At 43.6% G+C, this 20,677-nt stretch overlaps 1 protein-coding gene across 4 annotated transcripts in view; it reads left to right on the top strand.

Annotated features, from left to right (window-relative positions):
* Positions 1-2,878: 2,878 nt before the first annotated feature.
* The window catches only part of fmnl2a (formin-like 2a), a 51,300-nt gene continuing 33,501 nt past the window's right edge, over positions 2,879-20,677 (top strand). For all 4 annotated transcript variants that reach the window (XM_053440196.1, XM_053440199.1, XM_053440197.1 and 1 more), the window contains exons 1-2: positions 2,879-3,221; positions 20,255-20,338. In XM_053440196.1, the coding sequence (XP_053296171.1) occupies positions 3,108-3,221; positions 20,255-20,338 (198 nt within the window). In that variant the 5' untranslated portion in view covers positions 2,879-3,107. The remainder of the gene's footprint in view (positions 3,222-20,254; positions 20,339-20,677) is intronic.

Raw genomic sequence — 20,677 nt, 5'->3', positions numbered from 1 at the left:
AATCTCCAAATGGATAAATTGAGGAAGTGATTATATCTTATATTTTAAAGGACACAGCTCCACTTCACTGTGACATCATAATGTACTGAAAAAGTGCTTTTATAATGATTGAAGTGTAGACCACTGTAATTGTAATATACAAGATATAGACTTATTTCATTTGCAGGGGTTAAACATGTGACGTGCACAACACAGTGGGGAGGGGTGGTCGGACGGAGCAGATCAACTTCAGGACACGTAATGATCGTATGAGGTCAGTCAGCTGTGTTTCGCATCCTCAGTGTGGCCAGGCAGCCATTACCTCAGATAGGACACCCTCCCCCCGAATCGGCCCGGCGTGGTGAATGAAAGCACTGTGCATCTGGAGAGCCTCTGGATCGTCTCCAGAGCTCTGCACGCTGACGTCACCCTCTGGTGTGTAATGCGGCCTCCACCCTGTCAGCAGATCGGATTTCATACTAACGCATGTTGAAGATCTCAAGGAAGCATAAACATGTCTGACTCGGATAGGTTTTTTCTACAAAACAGCAGTTTCATAGGGATTCGTACATCTTCAATGACACTAACAAATGGTTGTGAAGAAGAAGAGGAGAAGGAGAAGGAGAAGAGGCAATTTCATTTTAGGGGTTTTTCAAAAATGTTAAATATATATGTATATATATATGACATATATTAGAAATACCAAAAAGAGACCCACCAAAGGTTTTGCTCCAATGATGTTCTTCTGAGGACAGATGTTAGAGAGTAGAGAGAATAGTAAAAGTGAAGCTAATAACATATTCTCTCCAAGTTTAGAGTCAATTAAATCAAATGTACTCCTCATTTACCAGAGATCCACAGGGTTAAGGTGGTTCCCCTGCGAAGATAGGAAAAGTACAACATACAGCAAACAAACACAATAACACTTATAAGCAACAGTGCAATTCAATTAAATACAACTTGTTGTTGTTGGAGCAATGCTCCAGCATGCGGCGGCTTGTCACACAGATTAACAGATACACACAAGAGATGACACGTCATGAAGGGAGAAATCTGAATCATACTTTCTGTTAATGAAGTTTAAATGTCCTTTATATCATCTTCTTTTCATGTTCACGTTTCCATACATGCTTGGTCTCAGGATATATCTGCTGTTTACCGTAAGGTTTAAAACCATGTGTGGTTTATTTACATTAGTAATTTGTTAATGCACTTTTAAACACAGGTTGCCAAGATGCATCCGTTCCATGATCCTTTGTGGATATTGTCTCACTGTCATGGTTCACTGGCCACTTACATGGAGAGGAGACAGAAGTAACATTATTAGTAACACATGAGATTGTCCTGCCAAAGCAAGTCAACATGTCACGTGGGAGGTAAAGCGGAACTGGAAGGACTTCCTGGGTGGAGTAATTTTAGAATTAAAATTATGACCTCAGTTAATCGTGACCAAGTCCAGTTGTTCTGCTTTGGCTGGAGTTGGTTTGAAATTCCTGTTTATCATGGTTGGTTTGAAACAACAACTCATTGTTTTTGTGCAGCAGTTTGAATTAGTGGGAACTTCCTCACATCAGTTGACATGTTCATCACAGGTCTGAGGCTTCAGCTGATTCAAGGTCCCGGTGATGTCCATGTTGTGTCACTGAACGTGTTTGCAGTACCACCTGTGCCGTTCTCATATGACCTGAGATTGTGTATAAAGATGGCCGACGTGACAGATCTCAAAAAGAAAACAAAGTATCTTGATCACCAACCTGGTGGCTGGCTGCTGTGAAGCTCATCAACCCTGCCTCCTCCATGTTAATATGTGGGACATGGACCAGTCTCAAAAGTCAAAGAACACCTCGGATGACATTTTCTCAAAGATTTTTTCTAGCTCCAACTTTGCAAGCTGGCAGAGTTCGTATCCGAGATATTTTAGCTCAATTTCACGCGTCATCGATCTTAATCTGTACATACACAGGCTACAATGGAAACTATTGTTTTACATGATGATCAGTTGGGAAACCTGAAACATGAGATAAGACTATTTAAGACTATATATTTTAACACTTTTACATATCTGTCTTTGACGAGAGAGACACGATTCCCCTTCTCTGTTGGAAAAAACAGTTTGATATGATAGTTAATGGTTTTAGTAAATGTCTTGAGCAGTGTATTGTGTTGCTAAACATCTAGTGGCCTTGGTCCAATAATCAATAGATCATTACATCACATGCAACAAGTTGAGCAAACGTGTTGATCATCACACACACACACACATACAAGGAGGAAGTAATGAACTCACTTCATACGCCCCTGGAAAGCCCCTGGAATCACCCCCTCCCCAGGCTGAGGGGCCTCCTGCCCAGGGGCCCTTGAGGGAATGGAGGGGGGGGGGGGGGGATATGTCTGTCACATTGGACTCAAAGTACCACAATGCATCACCGAAAAATATCGTCCCCCTTAACTACAGCTTTGGGAGCTACGCCCCAAGAAGAAGAAGAAGAAGAGGAAGAAGAAGAAGAAGAAGTGGGAGGCTTGTGTGTGTGAAAGGGCTCATTGTAGGAGGAAGGGATGAGTGTGTGTCTGTGTGTGTGTGTGAGTGAGGACCCCCTCCTCTTTAACTAGCTGCTCAGCGGTGGAGGGATTAGGAGAGTCACTGCCCAGCCGACCGGAGGGAGGGGGTGTACTGCAACAAGCGTGAATCATGATCGCCGTCACTACTACAGACTGGGAGTGGAGCCGGAATTGTGCAAGATACGGATAACGGTGAAGAAGAAAACCGGTGGGGGGGAAAGGCTCCGTGTGGATCCCAGTACAAGTTTCCCAGCTCTGCCCCGTGATCATGCCTCACCGGGGGCAGCGCCACCTCCACTGCCGCCGCCGCCGCCGCTGCTGCTGCCCGGAGCCGACGCGCTGTTCCGCCGCCTCCCTCACATGTGCCTCACGCTGAAGAAGCCACCGAGGAACCAGAGCAGCGAGGAACACTGAGCTCTTACTTTTAAAAACACACAAACACACACACACACGCGTGGATACTTCCCCTCCTTTTTGTTTTTCACTCCCACCGTGTCGGGGTCTTCAGGAGAGGACGTGGTGGCCGCTGGGGGGTGGACCGAGAACTAAGTTGTACTTGTTGGTCCAACATGGGGAACGCGGGGAGCATGGACCAGCACGCCGACCTCCGGGGACACAACATGCCGCTGAAGCTGCCCGTGCCCGAGCCCGCGGAGCTGGAGGAGAGGTTCGCCATCGTCCTGGTAAGAAACGCGAAAAAATGTTTTGGGAAGTGTGCGTGTCTCCTCTTTGTTCCCTCCACGCTCCAGCGTCCCGGGACGAAACAGCTGTGTGAGGAGGTGGGACCCCTGCTCGTCCATTTAGTCCCTTTTTCTTTGTTGTCCAGGAAGAAAAGCTGGGGAAAGAAAAGTTGATGAATAGTGTAAAGAGGCTCGAGATGTTTCCCCCCCCCATCATATTTTACTGTTAACTCCAGAATATCTGTCTTTACTTTGGGAGGGGGGGGGCTTGGTAAGTTTCATTCAGGTCTGAAACTACCTTCTTGTTTATCCTCCACGCTTCTGTAAGTTCCCAAGTACAGTGGCCGGAGACACCTGCAGTCATTACCTGGCACATTATTTTTCTTTTATGGCAGCCTGTGTGCCCCCCCCCCCTCCAGGTTTTATGAGCCCATGCTCTGGAACAGGACTGAAGCCTCTAAGTGCCCAGCATGCCAGCCTCCCCCCCCCCAAACATCTGTCGCATCATAAAGCATCAACTGCATCTGTCAACAATCATGTTGTGTTACCTGGGTGGGAGGGGACGCCGAGCGTGGCCGATATCCTGGAGACATCCTTCAGACTTTGAGAAGCTAATAGTCAAGACGTAGACACAGTTTTGAATCTTTCACTTCCAACACTTTGTTGACTGATTTGTGGGTAATCACGAGGTTCGAAAGGACCATAGAGCTTGGGTCATAACAGAGTTATTCATCCTCTCCCATTGTGCCTTAAATAATCACTTTAGGTCATAGTTGCGAGTGATAAATAACTCTTTGCGATCACGAGGGTTTTTCTCCAGGACAGAGCTCTCCAGTCTGTGGATAAAGGTCTGCACAGAAAGAACAGGGTGAAATTTGAGAGCTGACAAAATGTGGGTCAAACGTGATTGTCGCTCTCATAAACATTAGCAGCTCAGGAGAAGGAATTTCGACCTGAGCGAGCTGCCGCTTACAGCCACGTGATTGTAAACTTGTCCTGACGATATGAAAGATGGTTTCGTTTTCTCTTGTGTCGGCTGATAACGATTTGGGAGGAAGTGGAATCGTTGTGTGTCACAGCGTTGTGTTGGCGTGTGATTGCTGCCTGTCCCACGCTGATGAGTCTCATCATGTGCAGGAGGCAGCAGACTTTGTTTCCGAGGTTTTGACGTCACGCTGCCGAGGGATTGGGGGCCTTCTCCTAATCACGTCTGCCTCAAGAAGTCCCCCGCTTCCAACAGTTTGAGAGATGATTTTCTCTGCTCTGGGAATGTCACGGATCAACAAACGATTAAGATCCATAGCTAAACCTCACAGTGTTTTCTAGAGTAGTTATATAAACATCTACCTGTCTGACTCGAGCGCTGGCTGTCAGAAAATCCTGGTAGAAAATCCCAGCTCCCTCCCTTCCTCCTCCCTGCTGCCAGAGTGATGCCTCAGCTCTTGGCGGGTTGGAAGCCCTCCAGCATTAGAAGATTTTAGTGCTGTAATCACAGCGTTAAGTGTTATTTACCACCATTTAAACCCTAATGTGTCCCGGTCTGAGTGACGCTGACGACCTCCCTTCAGTTTTTAATGAGAGCTGATAAAGATGATACCTCTCCCTCGTCTTTCTATCCCCGACATCTCAGGACTGATGAATCTGGGTTTAATTGGACTTGGCCGCCCCCGTCAGCGGCTCATTAATCATTTGTGATATTGTCAGCTAATGACAGAGCTTTGCTCCGTCACATTTGGTCCCACAATGCTTTGATTAACGTCTGATCAACAGGGAAGCCCTTGATCACAGCAGGAGACTATTTTGGATTAAAGGCTTGTGCTGTGTGCGACCACACTGAAGCGCTCGCTCACCTCCTCAGAACCCTTGAATTTCCTCTATAGGACATTCTGTGACATGCACACAGTGACTCCTTTCAAACACTGACTCATGAGCTTCATCATCTGAGTCGACCACACGTATGACTAATTCCTACAGTGTAAAGTAAACTTGGATCCTCAGGTTTATAGGTTATTTGAGTCCCTATCCCTACAAATACAATAACTCTACGGTGTGTCCATTAGAAGTTTGGTACTTTCAGGCTTTTCTCAAATCGTCTGGGATGCTAGTCCTTTACTTAGTCACTGTGAGTTTCAGCAGTAAAAGGTGAAGAATTTGTGTCTTGTAGCCAAAATATGTCGAATCCATCAGTGGTTAATGTTGTTAACAACAGCAGCCATGCAAGAGCTTTGTATGGCTAATATAATATAATGTAAAACCTGAAACGCCTGATTCTAAATGTTGAGTTACGTTAAAGATTTTTGGGACCAGAATCCAAGTGTTAGCCCGTTATCGTTAAATTGGAGGAAAAAAGGTAAAAGTAGTTGAATAAAATGTATTCAGACCTCGATGCACATGCAGAATAGGGTTAGGGTAAACATGGTTCTAGGGTCAGGGTTTGTGTCCGGTTACAGTGGCCATATTTGATGAGTATAAACGGTATAAAGAACAATTTCTATCGACATGTCAGTTGACTTATAATTGGCTTTTGTTAAGAGAATGAAGTTGAACTCGTGTCCAAGTTGAGTTTATATACTCTCAACAAAAAAATGCCACCATTGTGTCTTGGCAGTCCACATATAGAACACGTTTAGACATGTGAACTGAATAATGGATAATTTTAATTGGATTCAACCCCTTCAATCAACATGGTAGAAAGTTAGATGTTACCAAACTGCTTGTGTGGCATCGTACCAGCTTTTGCCAGCTTGCATATTGGTGTTTTCAGCTGGTGTGACTTGGTTTGTCACTCAGTGATCTGGCTCTGCATGACTGAAGTCGCACTTTGGAGAAAAACAAAATCAGGGTTCACTGCCAGCTTAGTTGGCATTTTCTTCAAAAAAGAAAAAGCTCCCAGAGCGAAGTCTCTGTCTCGTGAATCCCTGGGGCTCACGGCTGGTCTTGGAAATAGACTGAGGCTAATTGTAATGCAAGGCCTGTGCCATGATAAGAGTGGCTAATTCACATGTGACCTTGGCTGTGAAGTGAGGTTGATTTGAAATCCAAACACTCATTGTTTAAAGTACCAAAAGGGGTTTAGATTTCCATACAGGCATAAACAGGAATTCATTCACTTCTTCTTTTTTTTAATAATCAATTAACTATGTGCGTTAAAGGCTTTTCTTTGCTTTGGATGTTTTGTTATGAACGTTACTGGTCGTCGCTTTTGTTCTCTGCCACTGCAGCCCGGGTAGAAAGGCTCATCCGTTACTCTTGGAAGTGTTTTCGTGAGCCTGCACCTCTCGTGTGGTTGCCATAGCTTTGGTGTCATCCTGAAAGACAAAGATGGGTTGCACAGGACAACCCTCTTCATGCTCGCTCTGCACAGCACAACGCCGATATCCCAGCGAGTCTACTTAAGAGCTTTTCATATCAACATCCTGGTAGATCAATTTACGCTGCACTCATTGCCCAATCAATCCAATGTTGTCATTTATCCGACCATTAGAGGGTATTAGCAAAGATTCAATGTGGCATTTTTTTTTGTCTCGGCCCTAAAAGAGCACGCTGGCAGAGAGCGGGTGAAATAACTGCGATCAATCTCTGGGAGTCACATGTACAGCATGAGCCGGTCTGCATGCTGCACGCCGAACCACAGGAAAATGACTCCGTGTAGCAGGAATGCAGCTCAGGCCTCTTGGCAGCTCCTCGGCTTCAGCTAACCCGCGGAGCCGACATCAAATTAAACGGCGCCCACGTCCAAGACACCACCCACTTCAATCTCAGGAGCGTAGCGATCGCTGAATATCACCAGTGTGGTCATGAAAGCGGAGATGTTTACAGCCATCTCTCGATGAAATGCCATATGGGGGCTATAGGCTTAGTTGTTGTTGGAGCTGCTCGTCTCAATAGTCTGCCCAGATTACATCTAAGCTGCTTTGTTTAAAGGCTGCCGAAGTGCCACAAGCTGCTGTTATTTGTGTTGTGAGGCACTGCATCTGAAATCTACTCCAGATTAATCACATGAGTAGCCTTCACGTTCAGCGGAGGTCTCATTTGTCACATTGGCACGACCAAGGTAGCATTGCTACATTTTTTTTTTTTACCAACATGCCATCAACCTGAAATCTTTCCTAGTAGTTTTCAGCTGTCTTGAGTCTTGCTGTAATGTAAAATAATAACCTGCCCTATATCGCAATGTTAAAGATAGTAAAGAAATCCTGGATACAAACCAAATTCATTTAATGAGTTCTTTCTTGGCTGACGTCCCATCCTTACACCAAATTGACTGGAAATCCATTCAGTAGTTTTTGCATAATCCAGCAGACAAGCCGACCAAGAAACAAACAGATGGACAGGAATGAAAACAGAACCTCCTTGGGGGAGGTAATAATTACCTGATTCTCTTGATCAAGCTTTTTAGCATCTTTTCACTAATTGCTTTGATTTTATGGGTGGAAACCATCTTCTATCTCGTTTCCAGCAGCAGGCAGCTGGTTTTCTTTATTTGTACCCATCCATACATGTAGGTGTTCTCCACATACAGATAGGTGACTAATTAAAGGACCAATCTAAGTAATCGAGATCAGATATGTGAGATACAGATGTTTGCACACTGAATTGTTTGAACTTTATGTTATGCTCTTTATAGTCACCAAATCTCAACCCAGTTATTCCCATTGAAGAATTTGTTATAACAATGATTTCATCTCTCCAGTTTCTATAGTGAAATGTAGAGTCTCTGCTAATGTTGATTTGTGTGGAGCAATGAACAAATAAAAGAACTGACAAAAAAGAAATGATTATTGGCCAGATTGAAAATAATTGTAGTTACATATAAAGAACATTAGTGTATTACACTTTAGTTTATTCTAAAAGAAAGGTTTAACTTTAAGGTTTGTTAGCATGTCCTCTACTTGTGTGAATACAGCGACACCTTCTTCTCCTGCTCTCCTACATGGGACCCAAGAAGTGACTAATCTTGCCCTCATCGTACTTTTCACGTCAACTCTTCTTCATTAAAAAGAAGAACAATGCATATTGTCCGAGGAGCAGAGGGTGAGCAGTGGCTGAATCCCGTGCAGCCGGCCCAGGGAACAGAACTGCTCTTTATTCTGTGGAGAGCCCGAGACGGAGCCTGGCACCGGACCCAGACCCGGCAGGCTGCAAGAGACCACCACACATACTCAGTGTGTGTGTGTGTGTGTACATGTTTGTGTATGTGCATGTGGGTTTGTGCTGCACTGAAGCCCCAGGACGCTTACCAACCAATTAGCCGTAACAGAGCTTAGCATGAAATGCTCAGGGAGTGATGAGATCCGGCAGCATGTGTTGCCGGCCTTTGCAGACCCACAGAGGGGATGTGAGGTGCTGCAGTGCTCAGCCTTAATATGCTGCTCAAAACCCTGAAGCGGAGCATGGAGGCGTCCTGCCCGGCTGGCAGAGGGTCATCTGATTATGTAGGAGCAGGTCTCTTGACTGTGTGCAGGCACCGCTGAGTCGAAACCACTGGGGCTTCAATCATTATTGTAGTTCTCAGTTCTGTTTTGACATCCACACATTTGGGGGTGGTTGGATTTTCTGCACTGCAGCGTGGGTGGCAGAGTTCACTCAGATTACGACAAACAAAAGAGTATTGACACTAAAATATGGCTTTTCAGAGGCTTTTCAGCATGATCACACCTGGTTAAAATGCTCCCTGACCCTCGCTTGGGATCAAGTCTCAGAAGTCTGAGATAGTGACCTTAGGTCTCAGTTCCAGAATATGTACTTAAAAGTTTTGGTTGACATTGCTAAAAAAAGCTGTACCGAATGGCAAGAATCAAGTGTTTTTAAGGGAAGAGAAACTTTCCATGGCATCTAATCAGGAGTTAGTGAGTCTGTACTTGGCCGTGGCTCTCTTTGCTGTAGGTCGTCCTGCTTTGGAAGCAGGTGCACGATGTTGTAGTTTGGAATAGACCACCCTGGTCCTTTCATTCCGGACACAGGCAGTTGCCAGTGTTGTCCAACAGGACCGGTCCGAGGGCCCCCACAAAAGACCAGGAGGACCAGCTCTGTGGAGAAGTACATTATGGCGAGGATCTGTCAAGGCTCCAAAGTGGCAGCTGCGCTATAAAAGGGAGATTGCTTGGCCTGAAGTGAGGCACAGGAGTAAGTGTTTTTGTTGTGAACTCTTAAAAGTTAGTTCACAATCACGGTGTTGAGCTCGATCACCTAACTAAGTACGGAACAGCCTTCAAATATCTCTGTCACCGTGACAAATATCTGGTGTTGTGGCCTCAGGGTCAGTTCTATCTCGTGACATTGATGGTGTTGTCATTCTGTTGTAGGGGCCTTGAGCTCTTCTAGGCAAGTTTACAGTTTGATTTGAGGCTGGTTTGCAGAATCCTCCTCATGGTTTCATCTACTGGCTTATTTACTTTCTTGTAGCTACTTGGAACTGAATAATGTGGATCTGTGAGACGTGTCTGAAGGCGAGGACTCACAGTCTATCAGCTGACGTTTTGGAGTTGTCGGTACATGTTGCCCGTCTTTGGACTTTTAACAACTTCACGGTCCTTGTTCAGATTTGCAACTGTAATTTATACTGTTAAACTTTGATGATATTTTACATTGAACATAGCCTCCTTTCTTTCTGAGTTTTTCTTTTCTCTCTTTGTTTCTTCTTTGTCATACATGCTGCTCTGCTTTTTAAGCAACCAGAGACAAAAAGGCAGGTTTTGTTAGGTAGGGACTTGCCAGAATTAACATCTGCACAGCAGAATGGGGAGGTCCTGTTGCATTTGAATGTACTTCATTGCTCTTGCCAGAGTTTGATATAGGCCCCATCACAGCTACAGACAATGCCGCAGGCTGTTGCATTAGGCTTTCCTGGACACAGAAGATGAGCCTCTCACCCTAGACCTCCCACATGAAAGCAAAGCAGAGTGGACCAGCCACAGTCTCATTGCTTGTGGTTTAGATTAACTGATTATTCTTTCCAAGTAATACTCAAAGGCCAAAGCACAGACTGAGTTTGTTTTTTCAACAGGGTTTAAGGAGCACATGCCCTGTTGTTGTAGAGTTGCTTTCATTTGACTACAGTGCGATTCTGTTAAACACATTATAAACAACTCTCCAGCAAAAATACAGCAGGTCACAGAACATGCCATCGTGGGAGAGCAGGTTATTTTTACACTAGTGTTCAGATGTTTTAGCCCTGACGGATTTGATTGAAATTGCTCAACAGGATGGCAATTTGGTAATTTGGCCGATATCTATATTAACCATAGGATTTATTATAAATAATTATAAATCAAAACAAAACACATATACAGCGAAAGACATAGATCTACCAGTAAAAGGCAACCTGATAAATTGGTTGAGCTCTAATTCACACTGTGTGTTCAGTTAGCTTTATCACCTCCGGCTGGCCTTCAGGATTTCTCCTTCCTGCTGTTTATTGTTGACATAAAGGCTAGATAGAAGCACATAGTGCGTTGGGCACCCGTAGCTCAGAGGACGTCAATCATCTCATTAGATGAAGTGACTGTTTAGCTCTTACTGATGAATTCTTCTCTGTTGGAGGAATGATGTTTTTGAATGGGAGGGAAATTAACATAGTGGGAGTTTACCACAGATTTTGGGCTTTCTGTTGGTATCATGGGTATAAGAAATGGTAGACGAGACACAATCTGATCCCAAAAGCATAGATAAAGCACAGAATTACCTAAGTCTGTCATGTTAGCTCCTGGTCAGTGAAGGGTTAAAGCTGCCAGCTATAACATTCGAGCGAAAATTGATAAGTATATCTTCCAAAACCCCGACAGCTGGCTAGATATAGTTTTCCGTATCAGCAAAAATAAACAGGGCACACACCTTTCTTTGTGTCTGTGCAGCCTATTACAGTTTCCCTGTGACTGCATGTGTTAGACAACAAACCAGAAGAAACACCATTTCCACTTAAATAAGTCTGACTCTGTTACTAACTCGTGTTGCATTGTTTTTGTTTAATTTAAAGCCTGTTTGTGGAATGTAGTTTGTCCCTTTTCAAACCCCTCATTGTGCCAGTTATGTGTTTATACTGAAGTAAACAAAGCCAACGTAATGGCAGCACATTGTTGTCAGATGGCAGAGTTGTGATGTTTAACACAACAGCGTCGGTCCAGCCGCCTGTGGTTATGTAAAACATGGGTGACAAAATGAACACTAGCTGCAATACATCTGATAATGTTTAACACAATACAAGGTTTTGCTCCATGAAAATAGAATTGATGCCCACTCACTGACGTGTGGCCATAGATTGTAGAGTCTCATCTTCCTCCCACTGAAGCTAAAATATACCAGCTATGAATATTGACATGTTGTGCGTTTGGAGCCAGTCATTGCAGAAGCAAACGTGGGGGGGAGCAGGACATTTCACCCCGTTTTATATATCACCAAATACCTACCATCAGAACTCCCTAAAATCACAGAAACTCTCTTTGAATAAACATTTTGTCGTGAATTGACTAGTTTGTTTGTTTGGTCCATGTCCCATCCGCTTATATGGAGGAGGTTGGGTTTATGACCTATACTGCAGCCAGCCATCAGGGGGCGATCGAGACACTTTGGCTTCACTTTTGGGGAGCAGTCATGTTGTCCATCTATGTGTGTGGCCTCTTGTATGCAAAGTATGACGTTGTTGTTTATCCTGTGGACATGGAGGAAATGATTCTCTTTGTAAATAGAGCAAATACAAACTGTCAGGTCGAAAGTTTATTGATGACTGTGATTGCATTTGTATTCAACAGCAGGCTCATTAAACGCTCTGCAGAGTTATACTTAGCAACAGTATTTAATAAGTCGGTGCTTGCAGATTCCCTGTACATCCCACGGCCTCCTACTTAAACTAAAAGTTTTCTACAAACATCATGTAATTTGAAGTAAACGCATGATTTAATTCTATGACACGCTGCATTTATACTACTAAGAGCAGCTGTCTTTGTTTGAGATAAACAACTTCCCTGATTCCTATTATTTTTTCTTGCGGAGCTGGAACAAGAACACGAACCCCACCTCTGTCCAGACTCTTTCACAACCTCGCAAACATCTGGCCTGGCTAGAACGCCTCTGTTTTCATGCATCTCTTATTTTATTTGGACAACTTCCTGCTGCTCCAAACAATCTCCATAATGTGTCCGGTGTTTGGATAATGTCCAAAATACGAGACCTTATGTATCAAGCCAAAGTGAGTTACCCACAACTCAGACATTGCAATCGACTTTTAGCCAGATGCTGTATATTTGCCCACAGCACAGCACACTAAGTGTTATGGATTTGTATGTCTTGTTTGAAGGTATGTTGAAGAAAACATGTAGTAAAAAAGAGAAGTTTGACCCTTCACTCAGATTTTAAGATTATTCACACAGGAAGGGAAATCTGGCTCCTCCCACTTGCAGCTGCAGCATTGCATTTATACGACTGTTGATTTAACTTAATCATTAATCTTATACAGTTTGATATTTCTCTTCCTGGATGCACTGAGTGCTTGATGTTTGACTCCCATGCATGTGTTGTGATAAGGTTTGACGGTGGGCTTGTTGATGCTTGGTGCCAACGCAATATTAATCACACTCTAATACTTGGTCCATGAAATATAGGCAGTTTCAAGCTCACTTTCCATTCTAGCTAAGAGTACAATGCTAAAGAGAAGTACATGAAAAGTACTTGCTTTGCTCAACTTCTGCTATACGCATCGCAAGGCCACAAAGGGGAACCACAATGTTTCCTACAGTGGCACAGACGGCACATTATTTACTGTATCTACGATTATAGTCATCGCCTCGAAGGTAAATGAAAGGAATTTGGTTGGAATGTGCCCGTGAGAGGGGCCTCCATCATTTGAACTCACCATTTGGTCAAGGGGGCCATTCCAGTGAACAGCTCCGCAAACATAAACACCACGTCCTGATGGAGTGGGCTGCTGAGAAGGGGCAGGGGGTCCTGGGGATTACAAAGCTAATCTGAGGACAGACGGGGGACACCTGTGCCCCCAAAGAATGCCGGGGATTACGGATCCACGCTGCGCTAATGAGGGGAGGACGGAGCGGTATGGATAACACATAGCCTGTCATACTTTATACCTTATCACTCACCAGCTCCGAGCAGCATGGCTCCTCCACTTCACTGCTGGGTAAATTTAGCAACATTACGTTCATGTGCAGTTGGTCACGTACTTTTACACCTGGGGTAGTGAACATGTACTGGCGACACTAACCTCATATCAATTATTTCCAAGCACAGCAGATCAGTGACTGATAAAGCTCAGTATTGAAAGAGAACAGGGCAGCATCCAGTCATTTCCGGAGTATTGAGCAATTTGCAATTTTGTTTTATGACGAGTCGTCAATAACTTATGCACTCAGACAGGGTTTGCTTGTTGTGGCATGCAGCACTGGTTTAGAAGAGTGTTGGAACGTTGTTTTTAATGACAAATGTTGCTTATAAATCCGAAAAGACTGTTTTGAGGATTTGGATCTAGCAATGCTGCATCTGCTTGGTCAGGTCAGGCAGCCTGGGGTTCTTTATGATCGTGATATAGTAATGGGAGAGCGTGGGCGTGTCTTAAACACATCCCAGCCCGAGTCCTTGAGGATAAATCATCCCTGCTCTGAGAGATATCTGACAGGAGGCTGGGTTTTCCTGTGTGTAGCTACATCAGAAGAGGTGGAGTTCAGTCAGCCGCTGTCAAGAAACTAAGTTTTTATCTCATTTTTTTTTCTTTCTCACCAGAGATTTTGATCTTTATCTTGTGAATTGGCTTTAAAAAGTTTTCACATCCATGTACCTTTTGTAGACTTTTTTTTTCACATTTTCTGCAACTTTACTCCCACAAAAACTTTTTCTGTTAGTCGAGATGTGGATGGAGGTTATGTTTTCACCCCTGTCCATTTGTTTGTTGGTTGGTTTTGTATGTTTATAAGCAAGATTACACAAACATCTGGTGGAAGGATGCAGTCTGAGTCAGGGGGTGGATCCAGGGATTTATCATCACTTTCTTTAACATTGTGAGATTGGGCGTTTTTCAACATTTCCCCTGATTTATTTATTTTTTTTCCCCCAGAGAATAATTGATGACATGGATCTGGCTGCAAACAATCAGGCATATTTTGGTGACAGATATTTATGAGAGTGTGCAATTCTCCATTGTACCACTTCTGTTTCTTTTTCTCTGCTTCATGAATTAATTGAATTTGAGTGATACTAATACAAATGAGTGTGTATCAGGCACATTTAACAAAGGGGTCTTAAGTACCTGCTTGACATTTATACATTTAGTTTTGAGATAAAATTTCAGTAGGCTGGATATATAGTAATATAAACCAACTAAAGTATAGTAGTGCCTGTAAGTTTTAACTGGTTTCAGTATTGTATGATAGAACTTGTTTGGCCTAGTTAAAGGTCCTTTTTTGGGGTTTTACACGGACTCCTCTTGGGAGTGTAATGAGCCCTTCTACCGCCCCACACTGGGTTCTGTTTGCACACCTTGACTTGTAAAATATTCCCTTTTTAGACTCATCCCCATGTTGACTGGATGGCTTCTGAGTTTTGTTAACACAGTCCACGTCTCTCCTCGGCATAGCAGCAACAGCAGGTCCTTCATGTGGGCTGCGTGTTTGCTTTTCTGGCCCAGCTGTGCTATGAAGGCTGTGCCTCCTCAGACCTCCTGGAAGGTGGTGGGTGGTTGGTGGTGGGCTTCGGGCCAGCGGTCTATTTTTTACTCCTTTTTGTGACTCAGGCGGCCTAATGAGAGGATACGTGGACAATAATAGACCGTTTTTATGAGGCTTAAGAACTGATGTGAGCTGAACAGACATAAATTGATATTAGTTGCACTGGTTTAAGTGGAGCTACTGGTTGTCATGGTTACGCAGGGTCCAATATGGAATACCTTAGCTGCACCATGGTTTGTAGAGACGTGATCACAGGCGGTTCTGCTACAGCCTCTCAACAGAGAGTTTAACACTCGATATTGTCAACGTCCTCAAGCACGGCCAGTATGTAGGTTACTTCTTTGTCCAAGTTGTACCTGTTGTTCTTTTGCAGCTTCTAAGTTATAGTTTAATCGTATAAACTCAGCATATTTAAGATTTTAAGTAGGTGATCTGTACAACAAGGTTTTCAGCACTTTTTAGTTTGCATTTCAGCTTTAAGTATTGCAGGGATAGAATAAAAAAGAATGGAGCAGTTAGATGAAGACCTGCAGGTTAGATGTCCATACTGCAAATCTCCAACAGCAGCACCTTACAGCTTCAGCGTTCCTGTCTTACAAACTGTAATCATGGGCATTCCAACCAGTCAGTTGGGTTGTGCGTATTTTAATCCACACTTTGATGTTTATGGGGTCATTTTACTGTCTGCTTGCTCACAGAGATGCAGGTCACTGAATATGTCTTTATGGAGTCTTTACAATCCTCTCTCGTCAATGATCACCAGATATTTACGAGGCCAAAGAGAAGAAGTAGCGTAAGGACATGGGTTGTTGTTTGTGTTTAAGACTTTACGCTCGACAGCCGTTAACTGTCTTGAACCGTTTACATAGCATGTAGCTGATGGCTGTTTGATTGTGTCTGACCTTGCAACAGGCCGGTGATCATAACGGATTAAATGCTGACTGTTTCTTGTCTTTGTTATTAAAAAAAAACTGTTTTATGAGCAGACTATTGCAAAGATAAATTGAGTAACACAGAGCAAGGCCCTGAGCTGACACTTGCAAGAACAAGCACACACACCTACACACACACATGCACACACATGCTTGAAAGGTCCAGGGTGATTATCCATTGTTTTTATAATACAACACTGCTTGGCAAGCTTTTTGTGCTCCAAAACCAAACCCTAAAAAATTATTTTGTGATGCATCAATAATTGCGTTCATATTAATTCTAATACATAGCAGAGTTCTACAGAGTAAACAGTTAATGTCCTTTTTACGAGTCCTGTTTGAGCTAAAAGTCATCGCACTTATGTTTCTAAAGCAATTCATTAAGATTCAGCACAGATGTTCAACAGCTGCTTCGAGCACCAAGCGAGATGCTGAAGCGTTAAAACCTCGCATTGCACAGGATCCAGCACGGTCATTTCCTGAATTCTCCTCCCTCAATGTGTGATTCTCCCTCACGCTTTCGTCTCTTGATGTTTGTTGCTTACTTTCATTATTCTCATGCAAGAAACTTCTTCAAGTTAATTTGCTAATGACAATAGGATTACTGAAGCTTGTGATAGAGATTCCTCTCCATGAAACACTCTGTCAGACATCACGCAGCTGATACGGTGATGGCAGACAGCTGAGTTATCATGTTGCTTGTTTTAACAGCAGGTTGCTCAAAGTGTAGATCTACACATATTCAATGTCAGAACATCTGTCACCGGTTTAGCTGATGTTTTTTTCTCATTTCCCAGACCCAGTGGCTGGGCATTGCTGGACGTGTTGTAATCCTCCTAACTTTATTGGAGCTACACTTTAATTACGGTGGGATTTACTAATGAGTCAAATTTAGACGTGGGTGGATCGGTGAGGGTGGTCTGCCATCACCTGCTGGCGAAAAGCCGCCGCACCCTCCACAACAGCTCCCCATTAATAACACAGATGCACATAGACACACACAGGCCCAAATCGTGCGGGTGTAGATGTCGAGTAACGTGACCCCAGAGAGCTGAGTACCTGTCACAGCTCATTAGCACTGGGATGAAGTGAAGGCTGGTAGAAGTGGTCCTTTGCTTTAGTTGGCGTGTCACCAAGCAGGAATCCCGAAGCTCAGTGCAGCCGCAGCGTCTCTGAAAACCACCCGGTCACCCAAACACGCCGCAGGAGCTCAGCACCTATATCGAGCACCCACGTCACCACACCAGCCTATTTATATCCAATCCTATAGTCTAGACATAAGTTATATCATTTACTTTTTTTTTGTTGTTGCTGTAAAATCATTTCACACTTCTCTGTGTAAAATAGCGAAGCCGCCGGTTGCTTCCTTTCATTTCATTTGAAGGTCTGCTCGGGTATCAAATTGTATTTTAATGTGTTTAGGGAAGGGAAGTGGGTATAAACGCTGCTCCACTGGTGAGCCGCCAAACTGAGTCAATATGATCCCTCCTGACTCCCAATTCCCTGCAGTCAGCATAGCAGCAATCAGCCCGCCGTGTAGCGTCTGCTGAATACTAATGCAATTTCCTGCCCGTTCTTTTAGAGAGGAGTGGACGGGCTACAGCCGGGGATTAGACCAAATATAACCCAAGTTCTGTGCTTCACATTGATTTTGATGCATCGAAAGATAAACAGACCAAAGACAAATTGTACTCTTGTATTTACTCTTCTTTTAGGATTCTCTTTGCAGGCTTATTGGCTCCTGTGAGGCAAATCAATTGAGCCTCATCAATATCTGTTCATCAGCCGGTTTTAATTATGTGAAGGACAGAAACAAAATGGAGACAATGAAATATCTGCTCTCATGGGAGCACATAGCCCTCATGAAACCACATTTCAATTCACTAGATCCATTTTTGTTTGGATCTGCACCAATTTAGACACACTCATACTTCCCAGTCCCTTGCTAACTGCTGATTCATCAAGATCCAGGAGTTATTTACTGAGAAATTGTCAGAACGTCCCAATTCTCAACGTTGGAGAAAGTGGAAATAAAAATATCCTGGATCTGCCCTCCTGTCCCTCTGCCTCCTCAGCATCCCTCTGCACATTGATTTTCTCTTACCAATGCACTTATAATATTGAAATGGATGATTTTCCATAGTATTTTATACAAAATGAAAAGCTCTGGAGTAAGTCGGGGCTCAAACCACTCAATCAGTGTCTCGCTCACCAAACCAGGTTCCAACCCGGGGATATTCCTCATCCATCTTCCTCTCGCTCCCCCCCTGTGACTCTGCTGGAAAATCCAGCGGAGACAAAAAAAAAAAAGTGGAGGCCGAGCCCTGAACACACACACTGATAGATGATCCAGCCCATCAGAAGAGCAGTGGGGGGAGAGCCCCAAGCTGAGCGCTGCATAATAGCCATGTTTCCCCCGTTTTTTCCCTTACCAGTGGAAAATATTCTCACAATACCGTTTGTCACATCTTTTAAGACTGAAAGTTGCACATGAAACACTCTTGATGCAGCTTTTTTATTTTCACGTAAGATGGATTTGCCCTGAGGCCTCTAAGCAAATCTCCAGCTGGGTAACATTTTTCTTTGTGGCCAAATTTGCACCATGTACTTTATGGAGGTGGTGCGATTAAGTGCAAGGTTAATTGTCCCAAGCTTTTTTTAATTTGCACGAGGGCGTGGTGAATCACAGTTGTTAACGAAAGAGCCAACTTTCTAGAAGATTTGCAGAGGTGTTCCAACATGAAGCAGCTGTCGAGAAAGGACAGCAGGATAAAGAAAGGAGTTGTGTAACCGTTTTTTTTGGGACGTCAGGGGAGTAGTTTCAGATATGGAGTGTTAACTAGTAGAGAGATATGTCCTGAACAACACTGAAGTGGAATATTTGACGTTTTGAAATCGGGATAATAAAGAACAAAAGAAAAAGAGACAAAAAGTAGCTTCTCGGTTCATTGTAACTGAGGAGAAACCAGTTTTTCTTTGCAGTTCTTGTCTGCAGCTTTTCACATGGCAGATATTTTGGGATCTTTCTCATTAGTGGCTTTTTCGGTTTCCCATGAGTTGGGAACTGGTTTCCAGGATGGTGTTTTAACCTGGTTGGACAGGAAAAAAAATCTAGTCCGGGGAAGCAAATGAAGATTTGTTTTGGCTTCTCCTTAACAACCGTTTCCAAGGTGGCTCTGAGAAAGAGGCCTCAAGGTTTCCCACGTCTGCAGCGGAGCCGCTTCGTGAGCTTCTTCAGTGACTGTTGTAGTTTAACTACTAGTCTGTCATTGCTTGAATTGCCTCTATAATAATGTCAATTTTAATGTCTTAATCACTAGAATGTCAATCAGTAGAGTGTGTAGCTCGACTAAGGCCCAACAGTCCCCTAATGAAACCCCATTTAAATCTGCTAGATCCAGAGTTATATTTAGATCTGCTGCCAATTTCTCACCGATCCTCTAAATTCGCCTTCGTTTACACACCTAGCTCAGTGAGTGAATCCCTGGCAAATTGGTTAAAATGCCATAGAAATGCCAATTTTCGGATGTTTTTGTGCTGTTCCATGCCAAAATGAAATGGCTTCTTTCCTGGTCCATGTCCCATTCCTCCACGTTTCACCAAAATCGGTAGGGTTAGGGTTGACAAACTAAAAATAGCAGGTTTCTGTGAAGTGATTCAAATTTTTATTTTGACAGTATAAAATAAAACTGTCAGTTCCCCCTCCCTTTTTTTTCTGCTGGCCACTCACTTGTAGTGTCACAGTTTTTGATTGGAAATAACGTTGTTTTAAGAATCTCTCTTACCACATGTCAACACTGTTGTTTCAAACCAAGGGACCTGCGTTAACTCTTATTCCCCTTGTTATCTTTTGGTTTCTCTTCTTTAATAAAATGTCCCAAAAGGTCCCAAATCTTGTTTCTCAATTAGACGACTCAAGGATAATGACATGCTGTAGGTTATGTGGACATCTTTTTTTTAAACTTTTTGCATAACATTTAGTTTGTACCTTTCTGCTTCCATGAGGAAGAAACCTGTTGATTCTGTGACCTTTCTTTCTTGAAATGCCACCAAACTACATTTAGCCTCTTCTTTAACCTCTGTAATCTAAACCCGTTTATAAAGATCAAGTGGAGGGATTATTCAGATCAGGTGCAGCACTGTCACCCATTGTTTCGGAGGTTCCTGCTGACATGGCATAGTTCTTGAGAGAGTCTGTAATTGGTTTGTAAGCAGGATGGCTAAAGATAAGATCAGTCTTTTCTCTCTCTGTAACACAGTTTAAAGACGTGTATATATCTACCAGTGGAGATCATGAATCCCTTTACCTGAAGGAGCTTCATTGTTTGAGTTGGTGTGTGTGTGTGTGTGTGTTTTCAGTTATTACTCGACTCATGTGACTGATGATATTTCATTACCTGCATCCAATTAACTCTGACCTTTTTCTCTTTTCCAGAGTTCGATGAATCTTCCTCCAGACAAAGCACGACTGTTGCGGCAGTATGACAACGAGAAGAAGTGGGAACTCATCTGCGATCAGGTGGGCACCAGTCTCATCTGTTTACTTCATGCACCGTGGCTGCATAATTACCATTGAGATGCATTATACTGTATAGTCATATATCAACCTTTGCATTTCAGCAGAGTAAAGAAAAAGCGATGCCACGTGCATGTACTGTACATTTCAGCTGTCTACTGTAGATCTAATCCTGAGATGCTCGGCTGGCGTGTCGTGACGACAGCAGCCACGCTCCGTTGCCCTGCCTTTATCCTGTAAGCCTGTCTTGGCCTTTACACCCTGCCCCGACTTCCCTGGTCAAGTGGGTTAAGTGGCACAGCGGGGAGCACACATCAGTTAAAAAAACTGGGCCTGTTACCG

The sequence above is a fragment of the Pleuronectes platessa genome, chromosome 14, assembly GCF_947347685.1.
Source record: "Pleuronectes platessa chromosome 14, fPlePla1.1, whole genome shotgun sequence".
Taxonomy (NCBI): domain Eukaryota; kingdom Metazoa; phylum Chordata; class Actinopteri; order Pleuronectiformes; family Pleuronectidae; genus Pleuronectes; species Pleuronectes platessa.
The sequence above is the reverse complement of the archived record's forward strand: the minus strand, read 5'-3'. Positions and strand labels throughout refer to the sequence as shown.